General features: G+C 43.7%; 1 protein-coding gene across 8 annotated transcripts in view; it reads right to left on the bottom strand.

Moving 5' to 3' along the window:
* The window catches only part of WDR7 (WD repeat domain 7), a 150,853-nt gene that overhangs the window by 1,228 nt on the left and 127,551 nt on the right, over positions 1–22,074 (bottom strand). For 6 of the 8 annotated variants that reach the window (XM_075138116.1, XM_075138115.1, XM_075138117.1 and 3 more), the window contains 3 exons: positions 4,219–4,323; positions 1,353–1,557; positions 353–1,180 (listed from right to left, as the gene is read on the bottom strand). In XM_075138116.1, the coding sequence (XP_074994217.1) occupies positions 1,354–1,557; positions 4,219–4,323 (309 nt within the window). In that variant the 3' untranslated portion in view covers positions 353–1,180; position 1,353. Of the gene's footprint in view, positions 1–183; positions 1,181–1,352; positions 1,558–4,218; positions 4,324–22,074 lie in introns of those variants that run through there. The other 2 variants (XM_075138113.1, XM_075138110.1) reach the window with 2 other exon arrangements.

Below are 22,074 nucleotides of genomic sequence, written 5' to 3'. Positions count from 1 at the left end.
TTTATATTTAGAAGCCATTTTAAAAATTCATTTATTCCTTTTTGGGGAAGGGAAGATTCTATAAGTAGCATTTTTACTTTATTCTGTAAAGACAGCCTTCTTAGTTCTGTGAGCTTTTCAGACAAAAATGGCAAAGAAAAAGCTATACAAACATATACATCAATATGTTTAAATAAAATAGTATTTTATAGATTTTTTTCTTTACTGTGAGCATAAACCAGCATACTTTCACACTATTAAATATTTCACAAAATTAGATATGTAAGAAGGGGGAAACACAGTCACAGCTAATGTTACACAGGAATATTCTTACCGAAGAAAATGTTTCAATATATCCATTCAAATAACTCACCTTCCACATATTTTTCATCATTTTTCCAGCCAGAATTGCTCCCCATTGATGCCACTTGTGCCGCCTCCTTCCGGGGCCTTTGTCCTTCCCCTCTGGTCCCCCGGTGAAGCCAAGAAGTGACACAAGCGCAGGGTGGCGTGGCGTGGGTGCACGGTCTTGCTGCCCCGCACGTCCCGGCACAAATGGGAGCGGCTTTAGGAAGAAAAAGCTTTTTGTCTTTTTTTTTTTTTTAAATAAATACCTGCCTTGGTAGCAAAAAACACCTTTATATATAAATACTCCTTTTTTCAAGTTTGCTATTCCATCTTAACGAGATCTTTTTTTTTATTTACATGTGGACTATTATTCTTTCTTCCAGACTACAGCAAACAGTGATTGGGCACAGCAGCACTTCCAATTCTCTTGAAAACTGAGATTTGTATGAGGAAACATCCCCTTCAGATCAGAACACAGGCCGTCCACCCCGAAACTCAATCCCTCCCCATCCCAAGGCAATAAGCCCCTCAGTAAGAAACCCGAGTGCCCAGCTCCGAGATGCCTCGCCCGCCATCATTCAGTGGTCACTAGGAGAAAGTACATGTAAACACGAGCCTTTTTGGTAAACACCGAGATTCTGCGAGAGTCTCCAAAGGAAAAACGTGTTTAATGAGGGCTGCTGCGTGAACTCAACATCCAGCGAGGAAGGGGCCGGGTTCAGCCCGGCTGCAAAGCCTGGTTTGATTCCTGCCGCTCGGATCTGGCCGAGGAACGCCACCACAGTACTGATCCCCGCTTCTGCCGCACCACGCACGGAGCACGTTCCCCAGCGCCGTCGCCTCCCTCTCCCGGCTGCAAGGCAAAACCAGCCGGTGTCAGCGCAGCTGCCCCGCAGAGCTGGGCAGGAGCCCGCCGGCGGCCTGCAGGCAGTGTGGGCATCCCACGTGTGGAGCACAGGGACAGAGAGAGGGAGAATTACGAGGAACTTGGAAACAGAAAGGGGTTTCTAGCGTGAGGGATTTACCCTAGACCATAAAGCGATGCTCCTTGCCGTCGTGAGCCATGAGGATGACGTTTCGGTTGGAGGTCCAGATGAGCCGTGCCAGCCTGAGGGCGTTGTGGGAGCCCGGCGAGGCCGGCTGGACGGGGGGCACCTGGTAGGTTTTGATGCAGCGGAGCTGGGGCGCGGAGTTCAGCATGCCAATGCTCCCCAGGAGAGAGGTGTTCATCTGCAGAGACACCCACGGGTGACCCACGGGGCTTCTGGGGAGGGTCACCACCCGCGACAGGCACCCGGACCTCCTCCCAAACTTCAACGTCCCTGTGATCCCCAGGACCAGCACCGCCTCAAATCAGCTTAATTAAAATTTCGTTGGAGTTGGGCCAAGGAGCGCTGCTTACTGAGAGGGTAGTTGAGCATTCAGGCAGTGCACCGGGTGGTCTGGATGGTGGTTAATGACCACCATACACAACTACGCACAGTGGAAGACCTGACGAACGCAGTGGGCATACCTTACCGTGCTCCTTGGGGGCAATTTATAAATGCCTGCTAAGCATAAGCGTACACATTCAGAATTTAAGGAAAAAATGTGAAATATTAATAAGATTATATTTATGCTAGAATATTATTTATCAAAATCATAAAAGCACTAGAGCTGAAGATATGCAGAATAAAGAGCAGTTGTCATGATAGGAACGAACAGAAAAAACCCCAAAGCAAGAGCTTTTTTATTGTCTGGTAGATGAAGAGGCCATTCAGAAGAGATCTGTTGAGTTACACTCTTTGGAAAGCAGGCCAATTATTGCTGATGCGTCCTGTCTAGCTCCATGTTTTCAAATATGAGATTCTCTGATCCAACCCACGGAGATACACAGAACCCTACACTTCCTGTAACGCTGCTTCACTCTCAAAAACCCCAGGATTCCCATCAGCAGGCGGCCGGGTGGCCGGCTGCATCCCCGAGAGGTGCCCCATGAAACCTTGGCAAATCCTGGGACATTTAAGGCGCGTTATTGCTGATGCCACGTCCTGAATTCTGATCAGGACAAAGTACAAGCCATTACTTTTTCCTGGCTCTTCTCGGCAGCAGAGCGATGTCAGAGAGTGTAAATCATGGCATCTCTAGCAGGGAGCATGCAAGCACCACTGACATTTTCACAATTTAAATCATCTTGAGTAATAACCCTTTTAAGATGACTAATGTTACTGATTTTCCTGCATTAATAATAGTGCCAAACAGAACACAGAAGGGAAAAATCACTAGTGCACGAGGTCACATTTTAAAACTAAATGTGTAGGTATATTTAACTCTTTATGTAAAAGCCACTTTAACGTGAACATTTATACACCTGGAAAAGCGTGGCAGGTTACAATTTAAAACTCGTGCCTGACTTTTTTTCCCTGCCAATTCTAAAAGATCTGGTCTGATTGCTTTCCAGATTTTCCCTGAGCACTTAAATTGAATAAACTAACTGATGGATGAAGATTCTTGCTGTTCTCATTTACTGTTTCAGAAAGCACACAATATAGTGATGGATAATAATTTAGTAATTTTTTATGGCACCTGTAGAACTACTGAACGACACAGAAAAGCAGGGAAGTGTGTTAAAGAATATAACTTGTACTTATGGGCATACCGAGTTCTGTTTTATAGTCTGATTACTGTAAGACTCAATGATTTTGATAAAGCACATTGCTTGATCAGATCAGTCGCTTCCAAATAATGTATCTTGTAAGTCTAAAGCCATTTGAAGGAAGAAAAAAATCCTGCTTGGGAAATGTAGGCAGCAGCCTACAACTGACAAAAAGTATTCCTGCCAACATGAGATTACAAAGAAAAAAGCCTGCTCATATGTTAATGAAAATAAACCTCGAGATACTTCACAAAATGGTGGCCTGTTTCTCAGTTTCTCCTTGTGTTTCAGACCCTCTTTATATGGTTTATATCTCAGCTTTCCTGTTTTCAGTATGATTAGGGAAACAGAAGACAGCTCCACACCGTGCGGCACAGCCCAGCACCGGGGTCCCCGATGCCACCACTACACACGGGCTTGGCGCAGAGCCGGGCAGAGGGGCATGGGCACCGCGGCACTGGGAGCGAGTGTTTGTCCTGAGAGTTTTGCATCAAGCTCAAAAAAATAAAAAGGAGACATGTTCCCGAAGCTCACTCTGTTGGGATTGACGGGGTTGCAGGAGTTAGAGAAGAAACTCTTGACAGGTAGGAAGGGGACAGGGCACCGGGGAGAAGCCGCTGCCCTGTGCAGAACTAGCTGGGGGTCTCCCACACAGCTCTACTTTTTATCCAGTAGATATTTTAGGTGTCTGAAATTCAACTATTACAACAGTATCGTACTCAAACTTTAAACATCAGATATGAAAGTTTATCATTTGAGAATGTTCTTTGATTGCCCAGAAGTGATGTACTGATGTGTATGCAAACAGCCCCAGCGCTCACCGAGGGACAGCTGCAAGAAATGCTTAAATAGAAGCACTGATAGGAAAAATCCCCTGTGACAGGGACACCGCTACTCAAAGCTGCCTCCACAAGCCTGAAGGGATGGCGAGGGAGGAGTTGCACAGCGGCGAGGCGCCGGGGACCGGGGCACTAAGCCCCAGTCCAACAGCCTGCCCTGCGCGCGGGTGCCTGAAGGCAGAGGAGACGCTCGCTGCGGGCGAGGTGGGAGGGCAGCGTGGCACACGCCGCGGGTCGGGCTGGTGAACGACAAAACTCTGCGCGGAGGTTTCAGCTTCTGCCCTAACTTCTGGGACGTTCCTGTTCTCAGCATTTCCTTATGTGTTACGCCGTTACTGACCCATGTTAAAAGAAAGTCCCAAACGCGAGTTCAGTAACCATGTGCGTGCAGACAGACGGACGGTAACGCATCCTTACCTGCCAGAAGGAGAGGTGGCTGTCGGAATTGGAGTACGTGGCGAGGTACCGTCCGTCGGGAGCAAAAGCCACCGCAGTTATCGGTCCTTTATGGCCATGGATAGTCTGACAAGAGGGGGAGAGAACAGGAACGTAGAAGATTCACTACCCATCACCACAATGATGCTGAACAGGCTTTTAAGCAAACACAAATGCATGAGTACATCAACTTCTAGAAACTTGTTTTGGAAGACTGAGGGACACCATTACCGTCAGTAAAAATTAAATTCTATGTGGAAACACCTCTTCATTTTCACCTACATTTTCTGTTATTCTAGCACTCATTTTCTGACTGTCATTGTGTCAACTGGCAAATACCCCTGAGGAGCAAAGCAAAGCTCTTTTGCAGAGGTTGGCTCCCGTCGGTCAGGGAGGACAGGGCGGTGGCACGTGCTGCTGCCACGCACCTGAAGGAATGGCACGAAATGTAGCTCCTGCCGTGTCACACACAGGGACTTGGGACCAGCACAGAGAACGCCCTTTCCTCAGGGCACCTAAATGCCTTTGGACAATCCGAAACATGAAAGCACATCACTGAAATGTCTTATCAGGTGGGACTTAAGCACATGCTGCTCAGTATTAAATACCATGACAACTTCTTTTAAGTGTTCTAATAGCTGCTTAGCCAATCAGATGGAATTAATCATCATATGAACACATTCCCTGCCAAATCCAGTTTTTAAACCAAAGTAATTTGTCAGGTATATGAACATAAATGTGTCTTTAACAGGAATTTTTAAAAAGATCTAATACTTACACTCCCCAAAGGAGGCTGTAAGTCGGATGTCTAGGAGCCTCCAGCTGGCTAGGCAGTGGGCAGGGAACGGTAAGAAGCACAAACCCACCCCCCCGCCTTTACAACAATCTTTACAGAAATGTCCCCCATTCAGAGTGCTGAACGTTTTCAGCTGGCTCCCTGGCACCAGCACGAGAGGCCGCTGAACGGCCGGGAGCAGAGCTGGGCAGCAGGCAGGGCTGCACCCTGGGGTGCTGCAGCACCCGCTTCCCCACCCCCGGGGCACCACGGTGGCTGAAGTGACTGCACTCAGGCCACTGCTCTTTCTTCAGAGAGACTCTGCACAGAAACGGTAACGAGACGACCACAATCTCCCTTCCAATGGCACAGGAACATGATCGCATTTTTGTAAAGACCTCCCCAAGAGGCAGACGACGGACTGCAGAATTACGTCCACCCGCAGCCGTACGGGCTCTTCCTTCACAGCTGCACCTCTGTGTGCACAGACAGCCGTTTCGTTGAGAGAGTCCTCTCTACTCCAACAAACAACAGAAATATTTCCATTGCAATGTAAAGGATCTAGGTATCCTTACAGAGAACATATCCCGAACACAGGGAGCAGAAATGTCCTGACAAAGCAGGCACAGATGCCCCCCACAGCGCTGCGCCGCCCACCGAGCGAGGGCACCCTTTATGCCCAACCTTGATTCAACTAGAAGCGTAAGGGATTTTTTTCATAAATAATACAACAACTGGAAGGTACCTAGTGTTTTCTCAGATTAGAGCTTGAACTATTATTTGAAACACGTACTTCTCATGGCAGTGCATCATAGATGCATAGACATGCACCACACATCTGTGATGCACATCTTTTGCCATCAAAAAATTTTCCAAGGCCAAGTAACGGACTCCTAGCCCTGGACAATCTTTGGCAATATTTAACATTACATTCCCCTACAGCCCACCCTTCTGCACAGTGTTACGGCAGCGACGGGGTCCTTGCAGGCAAGGCAGGAGATCGACACTCCACCCCGGCTGTGCCGCCGGTCGCTTGCGTCAGCTCAGCAAGTCACACGTCCTTCTGCTCACACGCCACGCTTACAGCTGTGGAATCACCAGTGTTCAACACTTTTTTACAATATCCAACAATATAAGCACATATGTCAGAAACATCATGAAAAATTACTCACTTATTCCACAGTCAGAGTCACTGTTAAGATCTTATTTACGCGTTACCTGAGGTTACTGTTTAACAACTGCAAAACACGCGGATGCTTTACACAAGACAGACTAATTTGTGTTATGTCTTCTCTAATGCTTTGGAGATCTTAAAACGGGCAAACCCAGGTAGCTCAGGTACCCTCCCATCTTAGACCCCAGCTGTACCAACCTGAGAGCCTCCCCCGCAGCTGGGAGCCCCGCTCCGGCCAGCACCAAGGGCCAGTTTCTCCCACCCAGCAGCGGAAGCCCGGCTCCCAGGGATCGGCCTCCCGCCAGCGCCGGGGAGAGCGCCGGCAAGCGCCGGGGCTGCTAGCAGGAGCGCACAAAGTATTTCTTCGAAAATACACAATCGCAGCTCTTTCTGCATTAAGAGGTTCTGTGCCAACTTCACATTGGCAGGGCTTAACTGTGTGAAAAAAGACTTTGTAACATTCGTTGCATAAAATCAGGCTGCGAAAGGAAAAGAAGTGCTCCTGAACCCGTCACTGGGACATTAAAGGATGAGGACCTACTCAGAACGGTACACTGCATCTAAAGTTAGCCTTCTATATTAAGAACCCATTAATATATTCATTTCTTGTTTATCATGTAAAAGGTGAGTGAACTCCAACAGGACCCCAAACCTATCTCTTTAATGTAATCACCGCAGCTTAGGATGAAAGTTTGAAAGGGCAATTAATTTGATGATCCGATGTTTAGACCCATCAAACTCTTTAGCACTTAACAAGCAAGTAATACTTGTCAATAAAATATGTTTTGGTAATACAAAGGTAGAAAATCAATAGTACTAGCACACTTGTTGCTCTTTTTACTACTGAAAATGTGTTCCAATAAGTACAATCCTTAAGGGAATTAATCTGCTTTGTTATTTAAAGGAAGTGCTTCTCTAATTGATGCTAATCCTTTCAAGCCAAGATTTATTTTTTAGTGCACTATCTAAACATGTGCTTTGCAATGCTCATCTGCTGTTTCCGAGGCCAATGAGTAAGCGTAACAAAAAGAAATTATTGCTGCTCATTCAAAATATTCTGCTTGCACCCATACATTTGGTGCTTAGACTCCCCTGGCTGGCACTGTTCTGCTGCGGTGCTGAACGCTGCATTAATGGATTACAGCACTAATGCTTCAACAGAGAATGCACAGCAAACACTCGTTCCTTGGGATTGCTTTTAAGTTACTCTTTGCAGTTTTTCAGCTCCGAAGCAGTTATGTTAGCACAATGAAAAGTATGCAAAAATCTGTGCGACACTGGTTTGGAAACAGTCTTAATTCTGAATGGCAGAGATGGTGGGACAAAGTGCAGCTGTTTGCAGCTTCCCTCTGCCCAAGCAATTGTTTTTTAATGGGAGGATGCTCCTGGGAGACTATTTGACTTCTGCACCTGCCACCGTCGTTGTCCTGTAACACATGATATACTGAAGCTATGACAACCTAATTCTAAGTCCAATATTTGGTCAACTCTACATTGAATTGCAATATTCTGTTAAAGGTGACATAAAAAATAACCACTGTATCACTGCAGCAATTTTATTTTCATAAATATACTGAAATGCATAATTTAAATTGATAAAGTAACTTATGTTCTGCTACAGAGACATACTAATATTTTACCACCTTTACTATTAGATATTTATATCCCCAATCTCTAGGGGTACCTTAACCAAAGTGAAACAAAAAAATTCACTTACTGAGAAAGCAGCATGCCTAACGCATCCCCAGAAGCACTGCCCTTCCAGTACCCACCACTTGAAAGACGTACAAAAGCAGAGGTTTGCCACAGCTAAGCAACACCCTTAAAATGATGTACCTGCTTTTAGCATGGAGCAGTAGGAAGGTATCAGCTCCAACTTTTGCAAGGGATACAAATCACCTCTGGGCAAGGAATGGTTATTTGAAAATTAAGGAGGAGATGATTCTGCAACTCCTACATGGATCAGTGAGGAGTCACTGGCAATGATTTCATGGGCAATTTCAGCAGCCAAGCTGGGGTGATCTGCCACAGCAGCCATCTAGACGTGTTCTCCAGAAAGCAGGCATAAATGCAGCTTTATACAAGAACATAAGTAAATCACAAAACTAAAGCTCATATCCTAAAGGCAAAGCTTAATAAAAGACAGTTAACAACTGAAATGTTAAGTTGAAAATCATTGGTGGTGATGGCACAACTGAAAAAAAAGTAACTCTCCCTCTACTTCCCCCCCAACTAAATAAAAAATAATGCACTTTTAGAATAGATCTTAAGAAATAGAGCTAGGTCTGACAGATCAGTCATTCTTAGAAATTAGTCACAAAGAAAAACCAGGTTAGTAGCGCTTTACTGACATGCATATACCTCTCTGAGGTCCCCCGGCAGCGGCATGGCACTGAGTGATTCCACATCAGGCAAACAAAAGTTTTCTTTTTCTTTTTTTTTTTTTAAAATTAAAAATTGGAAGTTGGATTTTAATGCTAACATAGGGTGCAAAACCCTGCAGAACACATATAGAGCCCAAACTGTGCAGAGGAATAAATATCGGCCTTTGAGATAACGATAAAAATGGCAGACCTACGAAGTGAATATATAAAAATAAATACTTACGATGACTGCTGCAAAGGTAAACACAAGCCCCGCAGTGCCTGCTCGGCTGCTCTCACTTCAGTCACACGGAGATTAACAGCACCTTTGCCAGGCTGCGATGTACTATGCCCAGGACCCATTTTTCTTTTTTTCTTCCGAGATTGTGAATCTTATCTTTGTTTGCAGCAGCACTCCTTCCTGGGCTCCCACACGTCTGTCTTCTTTTGCTATATGGTTCTTCACATCACACTTTCATGTGACAGATTTACTTATTTCAGAATATATGCACTTAAGATCAGTACCTACAATGGAGGGGGTACCAGGGATTTTCAACAGATGGTAGGAAGTCACCATTTGCCTTGGTGTTCCTGACCTTCCGTTGCCAGCAGTGGTTGCTATAGCCCTGCCTCTCTAACATTAACCTGCAGTTGAAAGGTTTCTGGGATCTGCAGCCCTTGTTCTCCAGGAGACGACCAGCGCCGGCGTACTACAGCAAGTACGGAAACCAGCACGGACCCTGCCCACGGAGGTCGTACAGGAGGAGTATTTAAACATAGCAGGCATAATCTACTCTCGCGCCCCCAACGCAAGGAGGATTTATGTAACTTTTTACTATATTTTAATTCTGTTTTTATAGCAGTATGATGGATTCTGAGTAATATGAAACTTAAAAGTCCTGAATAATGCAAAGTAAGCATAGTAAGCTTTGTGTCTAAAAAAAGAAGGAAACACTTGTTTACAGCTGTCCTTACTGGATGAACCAGCCAAGCGAAGTCTTTCCCTCCAGATGTGCACTGCCCCAGCCAAGGCCAGGCACCCCCCAGCCACCACGCTGGCCCACGGCCACGGCCGGCTGCGGGGAGGGGACAGGGCATCCTGAGCTGTTATTTTTTATAAAAACAAAGTTATACAAAACTAAATGGCTTCATCTGAAAAGATATCTAAAATACGATCTCATTTTTCATACCAAAAGTAAACTCAAGATAGCCCTTCAGAGGTTTTTATGAATACTAAAAAATAAATCCCTACTTTCCAAGCAATTTAGTGGAAATATCTAAAATATTATTAACTTAAAACAGTTTCAGTATCTTTAATAATTTAATTCTACGTTACTTCCAGTAATACTAACAATTGCAGTAAACATTTCAGGACAGTACTGAGAAAAAGAGTATATCTGCATCGTTAAATTAATTTTCTGCCTGTCCCTCAATAATATCAAGATAAAGACAAAGCGCATGTATTTCATTTTTTAACTTAATAAAATATATAACTTAATTTTTAACCTTACGGTAATACAATTTTGCATCAACCATTACAATTACTCAGTATTCAAATGTGCTGTGCATGATCTGACAGGCAGCATTCACTGGGAGCAGAAAGTGCCCTTGAACGGCCGTGTATAAAAATACATTTATCACTGGAGTGGCAGGCCGGCTGTCAGTCAATATATGCCTCTCATTTGTTAGGAGGTTCTCCTGCTGCGAGTCCCTCATTACAATTTGCTTTTACTTCCTGGGCAAATGACAACCAGAAAATGAGGCAGCTTCTTTCTCGACCGAACTTAATCCAGAAAAAATTAGATGACAGCTGCAGCCGCCCAAGTGTTACGGGACGGTTTGAAAACGTCCCCAAATCGTACGGCTCCAGCCCCAAACCACTTCGTGACGCTGCACAGAGGAGCCGAGAACTGGCCTTCTCCTCCCCGAAACCATCGCTGTAATAAAAGCGTGCGCTTGGATCTCCAAAATCAGCCCAGCCTGCCTTTCAAACACCCCCACGTTCACAAACATTTGACGTATGCTCTCACTTTAGGAATGTACTTGTCAGTTCAAGATTTTCACGTGGACCATCAAAATCCATATGGCAATTAATTGCCCCCAAACATATAAATCAGCCACTCCATAATATCAGCAGTGAATTTTTCCTCGTGGAACTAATACTGCTGTACTTCATTTCAAGGTTCATAATACTGTAATGTAACCTCAGAATATCTGCATGAGTACGTGTTAGACAACTCGGTATTGTTATTGAAATCCGTATCTCCTTGACAATTACCGTTTTAAAAGAGGTTTCAACAGCTCATAGGCTAAGCTTTATGCTTTAACTTCTAGGAAAATAATTTAAAATATGGATTCTGAGTATGATTAGGATATTCTTACCAGTGAAAATGGAAGAAGAAAGTAGTTTTTCCAGGGTTTTTAACAGCATTTTGCGAGATATAAAAGAATTAATTTAAATCCCTACTCAAAGGAGTATAATAGTAATTACAAACAGTTTGTGTAAAAAAACCCCAACAACTATAGATGGGAATCTAGACAAGAGTTCACATTGGACAAACAGCAGGTCTCTGGATTTGCACACGCTCACTGCTGGGAAGCCCTGTAAAGCTTTAGATCTTGAACCACACATCCCTCACGGGATCATTCAATGTAGTGAGGAAGGCTGGGCTGATATCCCAGCGCCAGAGCGCACTTTACAGGGGGAAGAGGCATTGAACGCTCCCCAGAAAATCCCAACATGGACCAGATTTACCATTTGGAACATGGGCTTCATCTAACCAACTATCAAAATGCAAATCATATTCTTAATGGGAAGAGCTGTATAAATCATCAGAAAGACAAAATTAAACCACGATAAATGGCAGCAATCCAAGCCGCGTGGTGTAAGGCTGATCAGAGGTTGCATCGCAGCGGAGCACGCGAGGAGGGAGGCAAGGGTAGGAGTGCGCTGGTCAGATGGAGCACGAGAAACTTTTTAAAAAAATTAACCTAACGGGTCTCAAATTGTAAAGGCAACGAAGTGAGTTCATTTAGTGACTACCCGAAGGCCTTACGGAAAAACAGTTACACTTTTTAACAGCTCTGGCAGAAGGGAGGAAGCGGAGGCGAGCGGTACCCCCGCCCCGGCACAAACCGCGCAGCAGCGCTGCCCCTGCGCCCGCACAGCTCCTGCCGTGGCAGGGCCAGTGCTCCAAGCAAAACCCAGTCAGCTCCGTTATTCAGCCACGGGAGAACACACAGCCCACGGACATGAACTGAGCAGAACGACGGATTCAGGCATGATTCGTGATTTTGAAAAGTAAGAGTAAAAATAAGCATTATTAAAACCGATTTCAGGAGCAGATAGGATAGGCGACGTTATTTTCCTAGCAAACACATAGGTTTCATACAACTCTTATCAGTGAACTCTACTGAAACAGCCAAGTTCATAGAACAGACTTTTTTTAAACATAAGAAACCTAGGTAAAGAAATAAATCGTCACTTATATAACCCTGTACGGCTCACAGCACCAGAGAGTGATGAGAGAACGTGCTCTCTTACAGACACACTGTTTGTCAAAACCCCATAATTTTCATTAAAAAAAAAAAAAATCAGTCCCTATTGGAAGAAAAAGCTATTAAAAATTCTAACTAGACTAAGAATGAAACACTGCCCTACAGTGAGTTAACAGAAGATGGGAATACATGGAGCATTCCCTCTTCCTATGTAGTTACTTACTGTTAGGGAAATACTGCTTAATAATAGGAGTTAAACCCACCAAAAACCTGCTTTTCACCTGCCTACATATGCTGATTTCTATTTGACAGTTGATAATCGGAGTACGTAGCAGCTGGAGCACGAAGCATTTCCAACCTCTAAAGCTTCTCTGGTGATGAGCTAGATGTGGTCGCCGCAATCTCAGTTCTTCTCCTTTCCTATTCAAGCAACCGTCACGAGATCTGCGGCCAGGCACAACGGTCCTGTAGGCTTCCCGCTCTTGCCAGTCAAAGTGCGTTTTGCTGAGGTACCCTTTGGCTAAAATTCATTCTAAGCTGTGCCAGTATAGATGAAACCGGGAGAGCTCTGGGATTTTTGGCACAGCGAGAAGCACTCGTCCACAAACAGTTCTGTTAAGATGCAGCTCTTCCCTTTCAGCTCCAGCTTTACTGACCCAAGTTTTAAAGAAAACTAGTTAGAACAATGTCACAGTCATATTCGGAGCACCACGGTATTTTTAACCTTTGACTTCAGAGCCTTCAATGCACTTGCAAAACACACAAATCTGTAATTCCCAAGTGACTTGAGACTTTAAAGGAAAGCGTTTCACAACTCCAACGGAGGAGGAAAAGCTAACGAGATCAGTGCCTCCCACCAGGATGGTGGGGTTTGGGGACTTAATTATCCTTCTAGAAGTGTCTTCTGCCCTGCGGACTCTGAGAAAGCAACTCTGCTGTCATTTTTGAAGCCAGCCTTCTGATTCTCACTGCTCCTCACTCTAATTTTCTAATCAGCACCGGCTGTATTTCCAGATCTTTAGCAGTTCCTGGGCAAACTGTCACCTGCTGCAGAACTCCCCGAATGCTGCTTGTTCTTTCCACAGTTACCACTCGCATCCTCTTCCAAGGGTCACAAGCATCAGCACCAAGATTATCAAAGCAAGCGGAAACTTGGAAATGGCAGTCCTCAATTTTAAAATCTTTGGAAAACATTTTCTTACAAGTCTAAGTCTTTTTTACAAGCAGTTTGCATATGATGGTTTACACTTAGTGATGCAACGTCATTGCATGTGAAAAACACAGCAGCTTTTTGATTTTTTTTTTTTTTTTTTAAAATAATTTATGCTTCTTTCAAGACCCACCTTACCTAACTGGGAACACTGCCTAGACCCCCATGTGCAAATATGCACATCCAGTGATCTCCACCAGGACATTGTGCCACCCTCTCGTCACCGCAAGCGGTGCTAGATAGGAACACCAGAACTGCAGTGCGTAATGACTGTCCTCCTTGTCATTACATCCCAGTTTACAGCGAAACAAGTCCTTCACCTAACAAGAGTTTCACTTTTCTACTATCAAACAAGCATATATTTTTATATTATGCAGATCATGGACATTAGCATATTCCACAATATTTTGCAATTAAAACATCACTAAACAACGGTTGGGGTGGGTGGGGAGGAAGAGGGTGAAGTGCTCTGGGCCTTGCGTTCAAAATGCACCTGGATATTCAGAAACCCTGTGAACAGTATCAGGGCCACTTAATTCATACAACTGCTCTAAATTTTATAAAAATTAATTCATGATAATAGTAATAATACCTGGAGCATTATATGCCATTGTACAGCTATAAAATCTTAAAACAAATTAGCGATCAATAATTACTCAAAAATTGACAAAGTATAAGAGATTGTATGTTCACAATTTTTTCTGGTTATGAGTTATTAAATATGTTAGGCATACAGATTTTCCTTGGTTGGTGTTGTTCCAAACCCTTCCGAAACGTACTTTGATATCTGGATTAAAAGCTTTAGTTTCATCACAGATTTTCTAAGTCCCTCTCTAGCCACAGCTGCAAAGCCATTTTGCAGCGCTCGCAGCAATGCTGGGGCTGAATCACAAGCAGGCGTCCCGATGCCTCCAGGAGAAAGGCAGCCCTCTCCTTTGGATTCAGCAGGTCTCACCGAGCCCCTGCTCCATCAGGATTCCAGCCCTTCCCCGTGCCCAGACACCTATAGGTCTCGCACTTACGGATGCGAGAAGCAAAGCTGAAAGCAGTCGGGCTCAAAGCCCGAATTCAGGACGGTGTTTTTCCCTAACAGAGAACAAACCCCCGAAAGCAAAAATGCATTCACAAAGGTCATGTCTAGACTGGAGAAATAGGTCAGTTAAAAAAATGTGTTAGCAACATGACTTTAAACAGTTCTGTACATCTACAGAGAGAGAGTCGTGTTTAAATATGTGCTGCTTGGCCATGGGCAAGCCTAAAGGGAGAAACCCAGATTTTGACCATTGCCGGTTAATGCATATTAGTGCTCTATTTATATTTAAAATACGGAATATAAGTTAAATGTCATTTTGCAAGTTATGAATTGTGAGTTAGCATTAGACTTAAATTTTGTTTTTAAAAGGTATTTGCATACACTCTTCTTTCAGCTTTTCTTTAGAGGAAGTGATAGTCCTTCAGGAAAAAGGACAACAGTTCTTACACACAGAGGCGACTGACGATTTATCTGGCTAAACACCGCCAAATCTGCATGGGGTAATCTAGGGATTCTCTCTTTAACAAAAATAGCATTTCTGAGAAATTATTGCATATGAAAGTTGTAAGAACAATGTAAAAAAATCCTTATTTCCCTTCCCAGCTGGATGGTTCCCTGGACAGCTCCAGAAAACTGCTTTAGCAGCGCCTGAAGAAGAAAGCTTTTTATAGAGGGGAAAACGAAGAGCGAGGCCACTTTCTGCGTAGGAAGGAGTGTCTGAATAGGAAGTAACAGCTAAATCAGATATAATTTTAGATACATGGAAACTCAATTTTCTTTATAGAGCTCAGTACAAAATCTGCATACCTACTTTTCTGTCACTGCTCCTAGGGACGCTACTAACTCAGTGCTGTAATAAATCTGTAACTCAGCAGGGGGCTTGTGGCCTCCGAGGCTGGTCAGTAAGTTGAATATCTTTTTCCAATCTACTTGACTTTTGTATACTGAATTGTACCACTCCAAAAAGAAAAAAACCCTTAGTGGAATGGATTACACCGTCGGCTGAGGCGTAAGAGTTAAGCAGAAAGCCGTAGTTGAATCAGTTTTTTATTTAATTTTTACTAACTTTGATTATTCAAGAGCAGTCCCGATTTCTGCTTTTGGGCTCACAGTCCTCACTTGGCATCTACCCCTGCCTTCCCACTTCCAACGAGATGTTCCTGTATCTGTAAAAGCAGTATGCCTGCAAAGGCAGAATAGGCAAGCTCCTTTAAACCAGTCTCCAAATCAACTAGAGAAAAGTACAGAAAGAGAAAAAACTGTCTTTTAGCAAACTAGCGTTGCTGATCAGCATGACCTAAAAAGCCAATTTAGTGCTTCCCGAGGCCTCATTACTTAGCCTACTGAGGCTGGGAGGTTGGAGTGGAGTTACGGTATGAATTTACAGTGCACTCGCTAGGCTGTACATGAGGACTCTCAGTTTGCATTTGTTACTTGAAGCTTAATGCATATATTTATATGTGCAAAGTAGATTTATCCGCAATGCACAGAGGCAGATTTGGTGCAGATCAACAATATCCAAGTGGAGAGTTAACGCAGAGGAGTTAGTGTGCTGTAAATTCGCACCTTGGCTAAATCCCCACTAGCCTCCCCTGTAGAAGCATATTGGCACAGTTTACTCTCATAAAATATACTGCTGAATTACCACCAGCTTATCAACTGGGCATAATTAAACACTGTTCTTAAAAGACATTTGAGAAACTTGAAAAAAGTGGCTATTTTGTTACTGCATCCCTAATGTAGCTGGGATTTGCTGTTGGTAGGATAAGACCATTTCTTGTTACAATGAAAATGAATAAAATCCCTCAACTGTATTATTGGGCATGTTTAGAAAATCAGGGTAAAGCTACTGCAGCCTATAGGGAAAACGGGTCCGTCACACACGACAGCATGATGCCTTCCTTCTGCTGGGAGGCTATCTTGCACTGGAAATACAACGTAAGAAGGACTAAAGAGCGAGGCCTGCATCTGTATCAACGGATATGAAAATGTAAGTACGGTAAGTCCTGGTGCAGCCGAAGCACGTCCCCTGAAATTCCTGCCCCACTTGCCAGCGATGCACTTATTACTACCTTGTATTACGTTACTATGGATTTTCTCTTGTGAACTTTGCTATTGCTTGTGCGAGTCAGATTCTAAACAAAACCAAACAAAGCACCCCCAGCCCCCCAGCACATTCCCATGGCTGTTTGTACCACAGACAGGGCACGACAGGGTATTTTTAGAGCAGAAGTACACTGCACTGAATGGGCCTGCACATGTGCTACGTGCCTGGAGGACAGCACGATGGCATTTGCACTGCAGCCTAATGGCTTCCCTTCCCGCCTCCAGTGAGAAAAGGGTTATACTCAGTTATTAAAAGGTTATACTCAGTAATTATCTTTTATCTGCCATTTGAGGATGCGTGTTTCTACTAATAAGTTTTCCTGCCTCATCGGAACTTGTCCGTGTGACAGTGTCAGTAAATGCCTTACAGGTTGAGACTGCAGGATAGCTATCTTTCTTTTTCTACCTTTAAAATACCATATTTGAGAACAGTGTCTTTTATTCAGTAATCAAACTTAACTAAAACAAGCCATCTGACATCAGCAACTATTCATTCCAAACATAATATGAAATAATTTTCTGCCTTATATAAGAATAAAAATTTGCAAAGGCATCTAGGTACTGAAATAAAATAACACTATGCACAATTCAATTACTGCTTTGACTGCTGAAGCTCTGATTTTAATTCTGCAGTGAGCCAAATAAAGTACCCCGGACCAAACAGTATTGATTCCAGCCAATGTTTAAAAGCATCTTTTGCTTTGAAATAAACCGAACCAAAACTCAGGCTTCTCCTTCATCTCCCAGTGAAAATGACAGCGTTTTTACGTATAAAAGCGCACATCTGCATTATCTGCAGATTCCTCCTGGGGAAGCACTCTGAGGTTGCCGAAGCAGCAATGCCACAGCGGGGACTGGGGGCTCCCCCAGCTACGCGTCCTCCATCGGCCACCCTCCCCATGGACACCCGCCCAGGCAAGGGCAAGCGCCAGGGTAAGGGGTGCTTACAGAGAAAAACATCTAAAGAACGAGATGCTACTCAGCTAAACGAACCATTTGTTTTCATGACAAGCCCTTTACACATCCAGTACTACAGCTGTACAGCAGGTTTACACTAAGCATGGCTCACTTCAGTATTAATTACAAGTATCTCTATGAAATGCAGTTCTAAATATCTATGACAAAACCCAAGATTTAAGCAACAAAAATATAACCTTTTATGGCTTTCTTGACTACACTCTGTGCTTTTCTCCGCGCGCACTTGACCAAGCCATTCTCTATTCGCAGGGAACACGGACCTGATTGCAAGTCCCAGCTGGTGTCCAGACCCTGGGAACCCCTCGGTGTACACGTAACCGTACCAGCAACAGCAACGACAATGGAGACAAAGTTTTCATAAATTACACATCAAAATATACAGCCACATATACAACCCTTTATCACTATAGCTCAATGTTGGTGAAGAGTTTCTGTTTTCAGAGGGAATTCTCCATGCTTCTGAGACTGGAGCCACCGGCCAGCAGGAACACATGGACAGGCATGCAAAATACCCAGGCTGAAGTCAGAAATCCCCTAAAAATGAGAGCAGTACTGGAGGTAGACTGGCATTTTCCCATAAAATTCATGGATCTGTTCAGTTCGAGCCCTCTGGGTGGGAAGAACAGAAGATGTATTTTCTGAAACAGGCTTCACCTCCTACACCGGTAAGGTGCCGCGAAGATGTACCAGCAGCGGGCAGCTTTAGTTCTCATGTTTTAACTGAAGTCTTTGATTAGTGACTCTGTAAGGGCCAGTCTCTCATTATACACCCAAATACACTTCTAAAGGAAAAGAAAAATGATCGGACAGCTTGTATGTACGGATTAATTGGGGGATTTTGGACTGGACTCTGTTACCCAGCAAGAATTTACCTGACATAACCTTAAATAGAGATAATCACACCAACCCCAAGTTTCTGGGCTTCACGTACAGTCAATGAGAGAAAGAGATACTCGAAAGTCTCACGGAGGAGCTCAGGCATCCCTCTGTGGTAGATACCTTACAAAGCTAGATGAAAAGCCTCCTGCCCACCTGCACAATGAGGAAAAGCCCCCCCCCCCCAAAGAATGTAGCCGAGTTAATGTTTATGGTTTATCATTATGATAAATTAATGAATAATGACACTAAATCTGTTTTGGCTATAAAATAGCGCTAGAGACTCCAATGAGCAAAATCGGAGTCTGAAAGTTTCAGACATTCTTTTCCCATCATTCCAAAGTCAATGACAGCCATGTATCCTAAAATCTAGTTACCTGAAATACACCTCTACAGCCTGATAACACCGATTTAGTGTTCAATTTGAAAAAAGGAGCAGACTATCATTCTTCTTCTGTAGTAAAATTCCTTTTTCTAAAGAAAGGAATTTCAGTGCCTGTTGATGACAATCTACAATCTTATGCAAAATAGTAAGTATTTGTTTTGAGTTTAACATGAACCTTTAGTTGCATTCAACCTGCTGAGACTGCTTCTAGCCTAGCAAAAATGACTATGCATTTTTTTTGTTTCGCATATTCTTAATAAATGCATTTCTTTAAAAATAAAAAAAGAAAGCAGCACATCTCCTGGTTCATGACTTTGCACAGTATGTAAATCACGTCAGAAAACCTCAAAACTGTCAGTTTGTAAAGTCAACGAAAAAAATGACGTTTGGAATGGGAAGCGTAATTCAGCCACGCCGGCAGCGGCAGGAGCACACTGCGGCAGCATCAATGAGCTGCAACGTGGCACGTTTATCATTAGATAATCACTCCCCCAGAGGATTAGCAGCACACAGATGAACCTCGTGCCACACAACACACTTGGGGTGTCATTAGCTCATGATAACCCCACTCCCTGCCATCTCCTATTGCTTAATTAGAGGTTACAAAGGTTATAATAGGACTAAAAGAACTTGGGTGAACAGAACTTGCAATGAGTGATACCTTAATCAATTCAAAACTGGGGGCTGCACATGTGTAGTCAACAAAGGCGCAGAGGGGAGACCATAAGCATGCATTGTGTTTTAAATTAATCAGCTAAAACTTCAGGAGAATGAAGAAATCTAGACCCACACTATGCCTTATTTTCCCTTGACAAATTTCAACTTTTTCAAGTAGCATTTTGCCTAATTCAAATGCCATGTATAAATACTAAAAAAAAAAGACAGATTTTAAGATACCAGCTCACCTGAAACAAATTATCAAGCACAGCCCAAGCAGGAGAAACAAGATCTCCAGGGTGTCTCAGCAGAAGCAATGCTAAGCTACATACACGTTTGAGAAACTTCATCGTGACTGCAAAATTACAAATCGTGCTTCTCAGCATGAGTGCTTTATTTTTGGTTAAAAATTGCCAGCCATGCTGAAGCGGTGTGCTCAGCGCAGAGCACTGTGGCGGAGAGGTTTAACGGCATGTCTCCTGCTATGTTTTGTAAACAAAGGCCACATTTGCAGATGGAGCAGCCACAGATCTGCTGCACTCAGAACTGTTTTCCAATTCACTGTGAAACATCAATTATCTTTATCAAATAACAGTATCTCATCTCAGTCCATTATCAAGATGGAGTCTTATTTTAGCTGGACTGCAGCCCTATCTGTATATCAAGGCTGGCCGCAGTGCCAGCGTGAGTGAAAGGCTGTGAAATAATCAATAATCATCATCAAATTGTGGTCGACAGGTTGTGAGGATGGAAGTTTTTGATGAAACCTCAACCTTTTTTTGTGCAGCTGATAAAGCTTAACCTTTGCAATACCTGATAACTATGACTCAGTTAAGGCAGCTCTGCATACACGTAAAAGCTTTGCTCAAAAGGCCACTGCAATTGTTCGGTTGAAGTGGCTAGCACCTTCACGCCACCAAACATCCCCCTGGTACTCAGCAAGTCAGCAGACACAGAACCACTGCAAACCTATTTCGGGGATTTTTATACACACAACGTTGTCCTCCAGGAAGGGACAACCACGCTCGGTCCTAAAGCTGTACCAGTAAAAGGTCAGCCTAAAAAGGACAACCTGTGCATAACAACGAACAGGAACAAGAGAAAAATTGCCAGCAAGTATTCGTCTATTTAAATGTAGGCAGCTTTCTGTTATCCAGAATAAAAGCAGGATGAGATCACACAGATAAAGGAAAAAAAAGTACAAAACCATACATGCATTAGGCTAATCGCAGAGCAGCCTTTCTGTTAAAATTGTTATTCTTATTCAGCCCTTTTCTTATGATAATTTCTTTTCAAAATAGAATTAAGGCACAGAATGAGGTTGTAAACATTTTATACTGGGTTTTCAGTTTTGAGCATAGCATGAGTAATCTGCAACCTGAATATAACCTCCCTGTGAAGAATGGAGAGTTGATCAGCCATACATTTTCCCTTTTAGCTATCCATCAGTTTCTCTAGAAATAGAAATTTGAGGAAGTTTGTCAGAAGTCACATGAGCAAGCAGAATGGGAATTTCAAGCAGAATGTATATTTCTAACTTTCTCGGCTGTAACAGTGTTTAGGTACAGCATCAAAACAGAAACTCTACCAGACAAACCACATGTAGGCACAATGTTACTGCTGTGTTTATATTAACTACCTCAAAAACACATACACAACCAAACCAAACCAGCCCAACCCCACCACCTTGACCAGTCTTTTCAGCATTCAGGACAACTGTGGCACTGCTGGTCAGACCGAGCAAGTAATGCAAAAACTGTCTGGTATTTTGCTCAGACAGCTGGAAAGCCTTTGTAAAACTTCAACAAATTCTGTGGGATCTGGCAATACCTTTCAGCATTATCACTGAAAAATTGGTCATAAACCTCCAGGCCACCGCAAGACGCCCGATGGGACAAGCCAGCCCCCCCACTGCCTTACTCACGAGTGAGTCCCAGCTGTTCCCCAGGGAAATCCAGCCAGAACAGCCGGCCGGGCAGAGACCCGGCTGCGTGCAGGACGCTCCTGCCCAAGGTAAGCTGCACCCTGAGGTGGGGCAGGAGAAGGCCCTCCATGAGCTCACACCCCGGTGGAGTCTCCGCGGGTCACAGCTACGCCAACAGCCCATCTTCTGCTCATGGAGGTTCTTGAGTTCTTCTCCGGTGCGAAGTTTTTGCCCGCCTCAGTTGCAAGAGAGGCAGCTACCCTGTCTGCCTACGCAGAAAGGCAGCTCAGCTCAAAAACAGTCATTTGGCATCAGCAGAAAAAAAAACCCAAAATTACCTCTTGGGCCTTAACTCCTCAGGCTTATCAGGCTATGAAAACTGATGTAAAACCAACGATCAGTTCAGAATGCATCTGCATTTCAATTCAGCACATTATTGTCAAAACACCAAATCTGTGGTCCCTTTCCTACACCGAATCCCTGTTACATCGTTTAGCCCATTTCAAGATTTCAGCCTCAACCTCTAAGAGACACATGAAGGGACTGGAGGACTAAAATGATAATTAATGTCTATTTCCTGGCAAAACCAGAACTGATATGCAAGAGTAAAGACTTATTTATACCCACTGCCAGGTATTTTCAGAACCTTGCTTAAAACTGCTGAATTTTCTCTCCAGACAAAAGAATAAATTGCAACAGAATCATTTGCTTTTCCATATAAAAAACCTCGCAAGTAAGATGTGGACTGATAATCATTGCCAAACGTAGGAGCTTTGAATGAAGCAGCCAAAGAGCTCACAGCTCATTAACACGGACTCCCACCAATCGTTAGAAAAACAAGGACGTTCCAGGAAAAGGA

This window comes from Calonectris borealis, chromosome Z (assembly GCF_964195595.1).
Source record: "Calonectris borealis chromosome Z, bCalBor7.hap1.2, whole genome shotgun sequence".
In the NCBI taxonomy this organism is placed as follows: Eukaryota; Metazoa; Chordata; class Aves; order Procellariiformes; family Procellariidae; genus Calonectris; species Calonectris borealis.
The sequence above is the reverse complement of the archived record's forward strand: the minus strand, read 5'-3'. Positions and strand labels throughout refer to the sequence as shown.